Source organism: Nipponia nippon, unplaced genomic scaffold (genome assembly GCF_047370975.1).
Source record: "Nipponia nippon isolate SJK-2023a ecotype South Korea unplaced genomic scaffold, ASM4737097v1 scaffold_3, whole genome shotgun sequence".
NCBI lineage: Eukaryota > Metazoa > Chordata > Aves > Pelecaniformes > Threskiornithidae > Nipponia > Nipponia nippon.
This window is the reverse complement of record NW_028262347.1, coordinates 70,012,300-70,024,396: the sequence shown is the minus strand read 5'-3', so window position 1 is coordinate 70,024,396 and position 12,097 is coordinate 70,012,300. Positions and strand designations below refer to the sequence as shown.

The following is a 12,097-nucleotide window of genomic DNA, read 5'->3' as shown; positions in this document are numbered from 1 at the left end:
TATTTTGGACCCTGTTCTTCTCAGATACCAAACGCTGCAGGTCTCCCAAGTCACAACTTGTGCTGAAATTACAATTACTTAATGCCAAGTCAGCAAAAGAAACCAAAAAACTCATGATACTATGCACTCTGTTTCAGTGCGAAACCTCGCTCGTGGATCAAGAAAAAAAAAAAAAAAAGAAAACCCCTTCCTCCCCCATGCAGTTCCTCATCCCCAGCACTCCCTGTAAAGAAACAGCTGGCCACGTTATCAAGGACACGGCGTGCAAGATTTACCAGGCTGGCTGTCACCCGGTGACACGTGCAGCACTCCTCCTTTCCCCAAGGCCCTGCCGCCATGCAACGGCCCCCGCAAGGCCTTCGGGAGAGGTAAACAGCGGAAAGCCGGCTTGCCTTACAGCTGCGAGGGGAAAGCCTCCCACTCACGAGAGCCAACGGCAAAAACAGAATGCAGAACTTCTGCCTGAAGCCTCCTGTGACAAGATGGAGACATCTCTCCGACACAAAACCACCAGGGAAAACCGAACCCAAGCGGCAAGAGATAAGCACCGAGTTATGTAATGGTTTCGTGATCCACGTGAAAACACATCGCACCCTGCCGGGGCCGGCTGATGGTGCTGACACAAAACAGGAGGAACATTAAAGAGGAAAACCAATTACCTTGCCCACCCTTAGTTAAACGGAGCAAAAAATACCAAGCTGCGGAGAGCAGGGGCCTCTGCCGTGGGAGAGGCACCCGGAGCAAACGCTCGCACCTGAAGAAACCCTCCACATGTGAGTAAGCAGCAAAGCCTCCCAGGCAGGTCTGTTTTTTTCCACTGCGCTGCAACCTCTTCAGCAGAACAGCATACGCCTGTCTGCAAAAATTTCAAAGCCAGTTTCTGATGTGAGATTACTGGCCACCTACCACGTACGATTACAGTCCTGCATTTTATTCTGAAATGCGCTCAGCACCTCCCTCAAGGCGGGGGGACAATTTGATCATTGTGTCACTCATTAAAAAGTCACTGTTCCTCTTCTGCAACTTTCAAAACACTTCAAAAAAAACTTCTCCCAACATTCAAAATAAAGTTCTTTTTTTTAAACTCACTTTATCCTAAATTACTCCTAAGCCACAGCTCACTTTGCCTTGAAGTGGAAGCTGTGTTTGTCCCATGTGGAGCAGGGAACAGGCTCTCCCCACTCTCACAAGCCAGCCACGCCGAGGTTTCTCTAGCCATCTCACTCTATCAGCATGCAGAGTCGCACGGCTCTGTCAAGGGGAGACCAGCCCAGGCCACCATCCCTGTCACGGGGACACGCTGCTCCAGCCAAAAGGGCTCAGCCCTTCCTTGGCCTGAGGCGCACAACCCGCGAACAGCTCTTAGGGCACAGGGAGACACCTCTGCCTCACGTCCCCTCTGTCATCCCCATCCCGGGGACGGCGGAGATGGGACATCAAGGGACGGAGGTGCTGCGGAAGGGCCGCCAGCCGGGTGCGGAGGCACGACCGAGCACCGCACACCCAACGCCTTCCATGTGAAGTCACCGCAGCCCCGGCTTAGCACCACCCGACACATCCCGGGCCGCTGCGCGACGCTCACCCCGACGCCGGGGCTCGCAGACGCGGCCGCCCCGGGCCCCCGCCATGGGCTGCGCAAGGCCCAGGCCGCGGCCACGCAGCTGCGCTCCGGGGTACAGCGCCGGCACCGCCCCGCCATCCCCTCCTCGGCGGGGCGGGGCGGGCCCGGCCCCTATTAAAGGCGTTGGGTCGGCAGCTGCCGCGGTGGTGGTGCTGCTGGGTGGTGTGCGGGGCCATGGCGACCTACGTGCAGTTGAACACCGGGGCCAAGATGCCCATCCTGGGGCTGGGCACATGGAAGGTAACGGGGCTCGCGGCGGCGGGAGGGCGGCTGTGCCCGGCCCGGGCCCTGCCCGCTGCCGCCCGTGCGGGACGGGCGCCCTTTCCCAGCCCCGCGCTGGGGGGAGAGGGAGTGGGGCCGGGGGCGGCCCGGCCTCTGGCGCAGCCGGGGCCGCTGGGGTCGGGTCTCGGCCCGACTCGGGGCCCGTCCCCGCTGCCACCCTGGGCGCAGTGCTGCCACCGACATCCGCGACATCCGCGGCATCCCGGCCGGGGTTCCCCGCTCGCTCCGGCGGGGCCGCTGCGGCGCTTGGCACCGAGGCTCCCTCCCTGCCCGCCGCCCCCTCGCAGCAGCCCGAGCTCCTGCGCCGCTGCAGGGCTCTGCCCAGGGACGCGGGGCGCTGAGGCCCCTCCGCTGGGCTGAACCCCCCCAGCTGGCAGCTGCTGAGGGCTTCTCCTCTTGGAAGTGGCGTGGGGAAGCGAGGAGGCCTTGGCCCGGCCCTGGGGAACGGCCCCGGTGTTGGGGCCTCAGCTCTGCAAAGCTGTTGGGCTGCGGCCCGCCTGGGAGCTGGGTGACGGAGGAACGGCTGGAGGCTGGCTTTGAGCTCAGGAGCCTGTATTCAAGATGTGTACAGACTCAAGAATGCTGCAGGGAAAACTGGGGGGTGTTTTGATGCTGTTTGTGTTCTTTGCTTTCTTTTAAGTGGGCGATTGTTTTGAGTGGAGTGACTTTCTTAATTTTATCTTGCTAGGAAAAAGGTCTTGAATATGTATTGATTAAAGTTTCTTGGATGTTATTTTTTTCAGTCCCCACCAGGAAAAGTAACAGCTGCAGTGATGGCTGCTATTGATGCTGGGTACCGTCACTTTGATTGTGCCTACGTGTACCAAAATGAAAATGAAGTTGGGGATGGGCTCCAGCAGAAAATCAAGGAAGGCATTGTGAAACGAGAGGATCTCTTCATTGTCAGTAAGGTATGGATCTGGTGGTATAGGATCCCAGGAGACACCTGTTTTTTTCATAGTAACCCCCCAGTTCTTTAGTTTCCTACTCTGTGGTGCAGCATGGAACAATTCAGAACATCATTTAGGCCACTCCTGAGATGAGCGTCTTACTTTGCCTCATCCTGTATGGAGAATTATGCAGGGTATGTACCACTGACATGGGCAATGCTTTGAACTTTTCCTGGCATGAAGTTATGATGTCTTCTTTCATGCAGTATCTGACCTTCTAGTAGGTGCTTTTTAAATGAAGTCTTAATTAATGGAACCAGACTACTACTGCTGTCTGCCATGACATTATTTAATCATGTGTGCTGCCACTGCACGTACTGCTGTCAGTATCATGGGCCAGCGCTGCTCACAGAGCAAGCCCTGTTTGAAGATCAGTAGGATGACCTAGTTCCACCTTGCCTTCCAAAGGGGACAGACACTCTTCTGAACAGGACAGAAGGGTTCCAAGAGGTTTAACCCAGGAGGTCACGGTGTGCCTTGGCTTTTTGTCTCTAGCTATGGTGCACATTTCATGACAAGCCTCTGGTGAAGGGAGCCTGCCAGAAGACTCTTGCTGCCCTGAAACTGGATTACCTGGATCTTTACCTCATCCACTGGCCTCTTGGTTTTAAGGTACAGTAATAGCAGTGCCTTTGGCTTTGTCTGTTGTGACTGGCAGTTTTGAAGAGCTATATGGCTTTACAGCCCAGTAATTGCTCCAGCCGACACAGATAATCATGTGTCTGTTGTGTACCAGCGCTGCTCTGGTGCTCAGCTTTGCTCTGGCCATGTGAGCCAGGCCGTTGATCCCTACCTCTGAGATTCCTGCTTGCACAGCATCCTCTTCCCTTTTGATCATGGAAGAGGTAGACCTTGAACTAGGGGCAGATTTCCCTGCTGCAAGCATAAATTATATTGCTCTTCTTTTGATTATTGCCTGTGTGTTGTCTTCTACAAATCCAGAGTATGCTCAGCTGACAATGCTGTGGTTCCCCCTTTGAGGGAAGAAAGGCTGTACTTTGCCTGACAGAAATTCTTTCCTCTGCATGTTACAGAATCACAGAGCAAGAGAATGTTTTTCTGTCTTCCATTTCTGTCTTTAATCACTGAGTCCTTTAATACAGTACAGATTGAACTGACCTTTGCTGTAGGAGCCTTAGTGTTCCACAGACCTTGGATTTCAAAAGGTGAAGCTTTTTAGTTCCTAACTCTTTTACTGACTGCATACAAAGGAACTGATATCTCAGTTTGAATATTTCTAAGCTTAGTCTTTCTGTTAGAGCCTGATTAAAATCTTCTTTCTACTTGGTGCTTCTGAGATCAGTTGGTTTTCATAGCATCTGTATTTTTCAAATTAATTTCATATGGAAAGAACTAGCAAAGTGAAAATGTGGTGCAGTGTAATAATGTATCAGTAGAAAACAACTGGTTTTAATACCTGGTATGTAGTCCTAACTGGCTGTTTTAACATTCCCTATGCCAGCAACTTAAACAATGAGCCTCCCTGTGAAAGACCTGTCAGCAGATCTGGTCCAATATAGATTGAGCATGTTCCAGGTCCCAAGTGGGTCCTTATTACACATGTTAATAAAACTTTCCATTATGTCCACATAAGAACTGTGTATTTTTGTAATATGGAAAGTAAACTTGTCAACTGGCTATAATTCTGTGTGTGGAGTTGTGTTTTCTCCATGTGTATATTGGTGAACCAAAGAACATTGAATCCAGTAAGTACCTGTCGTTATTGGGATGGCTGCTGGCCAAAATGCCATAATCCTGTGTGAAAGCAAAACAAAAGACTGAAAAATGTAGATAATAAATATTAGTATTATCTAATCCATATGTAGATAATAAGTATTAGTATGTCCTGCAGTAGGAGTTTGTGGTATCATGGTCTTCAGCTGGTGTTAACTAACTTCCCACCAAAGAGTGTTTCAAGCATTTCTTTCTTGCTGACAGGCAGGAGACGAGCTGTTTCCCACAGATGACAAAGGCATGTCTATACCCAGCAACACAGATATTCTACAGACGTGGGAGGTAAGTTTAGCCACAGCAGGAGAATCGTTTCTTCTGTTCTCAGCAGTCTCTTCCATGTTTTCACTTCCTTCAGCAATCTAAATTGTCTCATGTATGCAGAACTACTTGGAAGGAGTGACTGGTACAGCAGTGGGTTGTTGGGTATCATTATTTTCCACTTCTAACTTGCTGTGAATTTCCACAGTCTCAAAGAATGAGTTTTTGAGCTTTGGTGAAATGGGAGACATGGCACAAATATACTAGTGCTCTTGTTTTTTTCCTCAAACTTGAACATTGAAAATCTAAATGCTTATTTTGTGCTTCTCATGAAGGAAATAAGCTATATCACAAAGAACGTGTTCTTCAGACCTGGTTATGTATACTAGATGCTGACTTTGCGTTTCTTTGTTAGGGCATGGAAGAGCTGGTGGACTGTGGTCTGGTAAAAGCCATTGGTATCTCCAACTTTAACCATGAGCAGATTGAAAGAATCTTGAACAAGCCAGGACTGAAATACAAGCCTGCAAATAACCAGGTAAGCTGCAAAGTGACAGCAGGCAAATGTTTGGGTGTTGTTTTTCTAAAGAATTACTAAGATCTTATTTCATAAGAAGGTTATAGAAAGAGAGAATGGAGTAGATGCAGCATGTTCTCTCAGTCCCACCCTTTAACTACTTCTGGATGCACAAGGTGCTGTTTTTTTAATGGACTTTCTGCACTACTGCTTGGAAATCTAGCAGCGAGCAGCTCCAGAACCCCTTTTTTGGAGGCAGGGGGGTAACCTCAGATGAGCTTTAAAACTACCTTGAAGTAGAGTAAAACTTAGGGTATATATACGAGGACCTAACAGAATTGGATGACCTTTTTGCAACTCTTCTGTGGAGAGGCTGGTTCCTGTTGTTGATGACTGAGGGAACTGAAGAGGAATATGCTTTATGGACTGCTTACAGACTTAATGAGGGTTGGGAGGAAAGAAGAAATGGACTTGCAAGGTAGGCCATAGAGTAGAAGTGTCCAGGTATATAGACAGCACTTGAATAAAATCTTAGGAAAGTTTAGATGGCAGGAGACCTTGGGAGATAATCTGCTGTAATTCACAGTTCAGAGCAGCATCAGCTGTGAGATCAGACCAGGTTGCCCAGGGCTTCATCCATCTTGAAAACCTGCAAGGATGGAGACTGCACAGCCTCTCTCTCACTGCCTGACCCCCTGCCTTGGGTGTATGGGGAAGGGAGGGAATTTTCTTATATCTAGTCTCAGCCTCTCTTGTCTCAGCTCATGCCTGTTGTGTCTTGTCTTCCTGCCATGCACCCCTGAAGAGGTTGGCTTGTCTTTGGGTGACCTTCTTTTAGGTATTGAAAAGCTGCTACTAGGAGACCTGAAGCCTTCCCTTCTCCAAGCTGAACAAGCCCAGCTCCTTCAGCCTTTCCCAACACAGCAGATTCTCCAGCCATCCTGGTGGCCCTCTGCTGAATTCATGCCAGTCTGGCAATCTCTCTTCTGCTGAGGGGGCTGAGAAGGGGGAAAATGGGACAGAGTATTTATAAAGGTGGTCTGAAAAGTGCTGAGTAGAGGCAGATGGTCACTTCCCACAACTTACTCGCTGTGTTCCTGCTGCCAGGGCTCACTACTGGCGCATATTCAGCTCTGCCTACTATGGCCCCCAGGGCATTTCTAGCAGAGTTGCTTTGCAGGCAGTCAGGCTCCAGCCTGTGTTATTGCCAGGGGCTTTTCCTTCCCAGGTGCAGGGCTTTGTGTGCAACCTTGTTGAATTTCATAAGGCTTTTGTTGGCCTGTTCTTCCTGCCTGAGTGGGTCCCCCTGAAGTGTCAGGCCTGCCCTTGACTGGTCCTCCCCCAGTTTGGCATCACCTGCAAACTTGCAAGTTGTTGAAGAGGACAGGTCCCAGGACAGACCCCTGTGGGGTCTATCTAGATTTGTCCTTGATTGCTATGGAGTTCGAAGGACTGCTATTGATACCCAGTTACAAGAACTAGTTAGTTTATTGTGGTAGCTTGAGTGTATGTACTGAAAAGGGGTTTTAACACTTTTTTTTCAGCAAGCTAATAGGATTGTTCTCTGGAAGTCTGTTCAACATAAAACTGAAACATTCTGACAAGTGCAAAATTCATAATTCTCTACTGTGTATTTTCATTATCAGTCCCAATGTACTTTTTGGATGCTTAGAAGTTTTATGGTACCTTTCAACATCTGCCACACTTCATTGCCACTATCACTGTAGTTGATAATTACCCTTGTCTCTTGCATAGAGGTGACTGACCTTATATCTCTCTCACTTGCAAATGTTCACAAGCTCTCCGATTACTGTAATCAAGTTAAGCTCAGAGCAATGGGTCTTGGTCTCTGTGCTTCAAAACTTACTGTTCCTGAAGAAATGCTTGCAAGCCTGAAAGCTTTTCTGTTATTAACGCTTACCAGTTAGCCTAATAACAATAGTGCTTCCTGCAAACACTTTCTTTAAGCAGGTGTTTCATGTGTAATCCAGTAATCACCTGTATCTGGTGTCATTCCCATTCTTAATTTGAATGCAGTTAGTATGCCCATTGATTTCACTTGTGATGAGAAATTAACATGGCAAGGTAGTAATTACATTACAATGATACTAGTACTTAGTTCAGTAAGGAAATCTGACTCTTAAGTACTTGATCATTATCACACTGTGGATTGCACTATCTTAAGATACTTGTTTAAGTGTACCTCGTAGGCTTTTCACCCTGGTCCAAATATAATGTAGGTCAGAAGTTTTTCAACTTGAATGCCAGTGGACAGGTAAAGACTTTGCCTCGCTTGTATCACATAAATTCTACCTATTGAATAGTTGAAAAAATAACCAGATGCTCTGTTACTCTTGAGTAGCTGTGTTTCTGGAGCTGCTGAAGCAAAATAAATATGTATTATCTGTCCCAAAAATTGAGTTACGTGTCTTGTTGTCTAATATTCCAACATGCCCCAGAAGGGAAACGGCCATGCAGGCTTCTGGTAACGGCAAGCAGCTAGAACCACAAATAAAGCACTCGAGGCTGTAAACTGATCCCATGTTTAGCACTCGTTTGCTCTGCTTGCCAGTAGCACAGGTTTCCAGGGACTTCCCTCAGAATGCAGCAGAAGGCTCAAATGACAGTGTAGTCAAAAAGGTTCTTAATGTTGCATGCTGAAAGAGAAGTAGTGATCCCTGGTGTGGAATTATCCTGAAAGTTCCTCTATGCAAACTATCAGATATTCATGTTCATTCACTGCCTCCTAACACTGGAATAATTCCTGTTCCATACTGCATATCTGTGCATTAGCTTGCCAGAATCCACTCCAGATCCACTGTTAAGGAGCCTGTATTCTGTTATGTACATATTCTTACGGCAATTCATGGTAAGCATACATGTGTTATAAAGTCTATAATGGACAGTAAGCTGAAGGTCTAAAATCTGTAGCAGTTAGCCATTCTCACTGTTTGCAGACTGGAGGTATTCAGTGCGGGTACTGACACAAAGCAAATAAAAATGAATGAAACAATACTGGTATTGAAGTTAATATGGTAGTCGTAAAAAAAAAAAAAAGACATTATGGTGTGTTTAATTAGGGATGAAAAGAGAACTTTGTACTTACTGGTCTGCTGTCCTTTTGTTATGATCTTACAGTTCTCTTGTTTGTGTGTTTTACTGAACTGTCTCATTTAAGCAATTATGTAGCTGGTGATCCCATATGTTGGAGATTATATGGATCAGCAAAGTTGTAAGGAGTGGTGTTACAGTCCTTGGACCCTTCACTGCGAGGAGAACTACTACAGATAGTAGAAAGAGACTGGGGACATACAGAAAACAAAGGCTGCATAATATTGCACAGAGACTATAAGAACAAAAATCAGCCTTTGATTTGATTAAAAACTAATCCCTGCAAGATGTTAAAGCACTTAAATCACTATCACTCTTTGTGCACTTATATTGACAGATCGAATGTCATCCATACCTTACCCAGGAGAAGCTGATCAAGTACTGTCAATCCAGAGGGATTGCTGTGACAGCATACAGTCCGCTTGGCTCTCCTGACAGGCCATGGTAAGGCTGCTTTGTGCTTTGCAAGGGAGCTGGCATGGATTATGCTTGAAATGTTGAGACTGCAAATGCACTGTTAGTTATTCATCCATATGCAGATTTCTGCTAGGATGGATCTATGGAGGTTTCTTGCCACTGATCTTTACTTTTGTCTGTGTAGGGCTAAGCCAGAGGATCCTTCCCTTCTGGATGACCCCAAGATCAAAGAGATTGCAGTCAAGCACAACAAAACCCCAGCACAGGTAGGTAGGTGCCAGACAGTGGGTACCTCTTCCTGTAACACAGCATAAAGGACAGCTAATGACAATGTAAAGGACAGCTGGCTATTCATTCCCTGTCAACTGTGGTGCTCTTCTGTGGTGATCAAGAGCAATGCAGCTTTGTTTACTATGTGGCCTTCAGTGTGTGCTTGTAAGGGCTCTCTGACCATCAACAAGAAATGTTTCCTTGACCTATCTTCAGATGCTGTCATGCTTTAGTCTTCCCATCTCAAGTCCTGTTGCAGAGAAGTGAACCCTTGCTTGTATAGCCTACTAGAAGTCTAGGTGGTAAAGAAAGGAATTAAGTATCACTAAACTGAATGGGAAAGGAGGCCGCCTGTGTGGGGCTCCACCACTTCTATATTTGCTCTTCAGAAAGTGCTGCTTAGAATTCAGGTATGATTTGAAATATAGCTCTGCAGAAATCGGTTAATTCTGCTGAATTGTACAGTTTACAGCAAACAACTGTTGGAACAGGCCCTGCTTGCCATAGAACAAAAGCCATCCTCTCTCTGACTCAGTGATATGCATCTTGCAGGTTCTTATTCGGTTCCACATCCAGAGAAATGTGATTGTGATTCCCAAGTCTGTCACACCACAGCGCATTGTGGAGAACTTCAAGGTGAGTCATTAGGGGTGACGTGGGTGCATGGCATGTTCAGGGATGGCATGCCTTCCCCCTGCAGAGCAAGCAGCGATCCTTTTTCACCCTTCCCAAGTCCTCCTCAGGCAAGAGGACTGGGCTTTTTCCTCTCTGTATGTTTACTTACAGTCTACTGAGGGCTAAACTTAAGGTTGCAGTTGGAGAGCAGGAGTGAACAAAGCTTTTGGAAACAGTATGCTGATAATCTCAGCAGTCACGTTGTGGGATGCGTGCTTCCTGTTCTGTCACATGGATGAATTGGCTGACGGAGCTTGCTTGGGCACTGAGTGCAGTGGCACACCACAAAAGGCTTATGTAGAGCAAGCACTGTTAAAGTAGTCCTGGTGTCCATAAACCATGTTGCTGCTCTTGATTCAGTTAACTGAAACCAGTATTAGGATTTTGGAAGACCCTTGGTTGCATTAGGTGGAATGTGAAAGCCTTGTAGATGTTCCTTTGGAATAGGGCAGAAAGATGCATCTTTCACAAATGGAGAATGGAGGCATTCTGCACCACTAAGTGCTCTCCAAGCTTCTTAGAACAACTGGCACATGTGACTGCAACTTGAGATTTTTAATTCCTCCATCTCCCTGCTCACCTCCCTCCCCAACTCCAGCTAGTGTAGTCTCAGAAATCCAGAGAGCTGTCTCTTTTTTTCCTCTCCCTCCTTCATGAAACAGGGATTTCTTCTAACAAGCACCCTTACACTGTGGACTTGTTCTTTAATTTTGTGAATGTTGCTTACAATCTCTGATTTGTTCAGAGAGGTGATTTCCAGCTGTTTCTCTTGTTAGGTGTTTGACTTCGAATTGACTAAAGAGGAGATGACAACTATTCTCAGCTTTAATAGAAACTGGAGAGTCTGTGCAATGAGCACGTAAGTGGCAATGGTGGTTTTTTTCAAGCTGTTAAGTTATCAGTATGTCACAGTTTAGTAATGAAGTTGTAGATACTAGGATTGGTTGAAATTCAGGATATGCAAACTCAATTTCCAAAGGGGTCATTCTCAAAATAACTTTTCAGAGGAAGATTTTAAATGTTCATGTTATGAACCAAATCATGATGAGCGTAAAGCAAACTTCATTTTCAGTTCAGCCTCCAAGAAACATTTTGTAGCTGGAATTGCAACAGGAGGCTTCTTATTCATAATTTTTATTTTCTCCATATTGGAGAAATGTACATGATGCAGACTCAAATTCTTGACTAATTTTGCTTGTGGAATTTACTTTGTCTTTCTGCCATAACCCTTAGGTATATTATAAAAACTGACTGTATGTTCTTCAGGAGTGGTTGGGAAAGTGGGTGAACATTCAAAACGTAATATAAAGATTTGTAATTTGGAAGCCTAAAGCCAGCTATTAAATCTTTGTTGGAAGGCCAGAAAAAAGGTCTTCCTGGCAGTCAACAGTGAAACCTTGAATTAGTTGTCTACAGAGCACCTAGGTCGCATCACCCAAAACAGTCAGAGCCTGAACAACAGAAGGCACTTAGGAATCTTTCTGTGTTCAAATGCAGCACATCACCAAGGAAGACAGAAACAAATTGACTCTACTTTTATACGGTTCAGCTCCTCCCTTGGTGGCTCTTTACGGAAGTTACAGCTGCATATAGTATTTTTCAGACATGAGATAATATTTCCTCTTTGATTTTCCTTCAGGTGCAAAACTCACAAGGACTACCCTTTCAATGCAGAATACTGAAGATGGTTTCCTGCCTTTCTCCAGACTTCTTAGATATGCTTCTGCTGTTGCCTACGAGTTGTCTACATAGCTTTCTCACTGCATCAGACCCTTTTTTTTTTTTTTTTTTCTTTTTCCTCCACAAAGATGCAGTATATGTACTTGGTGACTTTCTGTTTTCTTTTTTGGAAGAAGGAAATGCTAAAATGATTCTGAAGAGCACACAGTGTGGACTAGTAGATTGTCTTTGCCAAACTGCATGTCTGGAACTGGTAAGCAGAGAACATTGAGAAGATTTGAACTAGCAGTCACTTTTATTTTGGAATACCGTGAATTGGAGCTAGTGACTATCGTTGTCTGGAAGGACCAGGATATGGCAGATTTTACATAATTAATGTGAGGTCTACTTTTTTCTGATTACTTTTGGGTTTGGTTTTGTTTCTTTTTGTAACACTCTATGCTTTTTTCTCTAATTGGAAGTACTAGTTGATTTCGAAGTACAGCGGTTTCTATATGGGTAGCTCTTTGAAAAGTGTGTAGGTCCTGGTTTCTTGGTGATATAAAAGCTGTTTTTGCTTATAATAAAATATAGTTTCATTAC

General features: G+C 45.9%; 1 protein-coding gene across 1 annotated transcript; it reads left to right on the top strand.

The window, feature by feature from the left end:
* Positions 1-1,703: 1,703 nt before the first annotated feature.
* Positions 1,704-12,096, top strand: LOC104020240 (aldo-keto reductase family 1 member B1). Its single transcript, XM_087767550.1, has 10 exons — positions 1,704-1,861; positions 2,647-2,814; positions 3,349-3,465; positions 4,792-4,869; positions 5,261-5,383; positions 8,811-8,917; positions 9,075-9,156; positions 9,713-9,796; positions 10,612-10,694; positions 11,475-12,096. Exons 1-10 carry the CDS (start codon positions 1,796-1,798, stop codon positions 11,515-11,517), a joined length of 951 nt encoding a protein of 316 aa, XP_087623676.1. The 5' UTR covers positions 1,704-1,795; the 3' UTR covers positions 11,518-12,096.
* The last annotated feature ends 1 nt before the right edge of the window (position 12,097 follows it).

Bases quoted from the DNA above. Each gene is read 5' to 3' on its own strand.
- LOC104020240 (XM_087767550.1), top strand. From the start codon at position 1,796: ATGGCGACCTACGTGCAGTTGAACACCGGGGCCAAGATGCCCATCCTG. The intron at 5,384-8,810 runs GTAAGCTGCAAA...TTATATTGACAG, and splicing joins ACAAGCCTGCAAATAACCAG to ATCGAATGTCATCCATACCT. The intron at 9,157-9,712 runs GTAGGTAGGTGC...TGCATCTTGCAG, and splicing joins ACAACAAAACCCCAGCACAG to GTTCTTATTCGGTTCCACAT.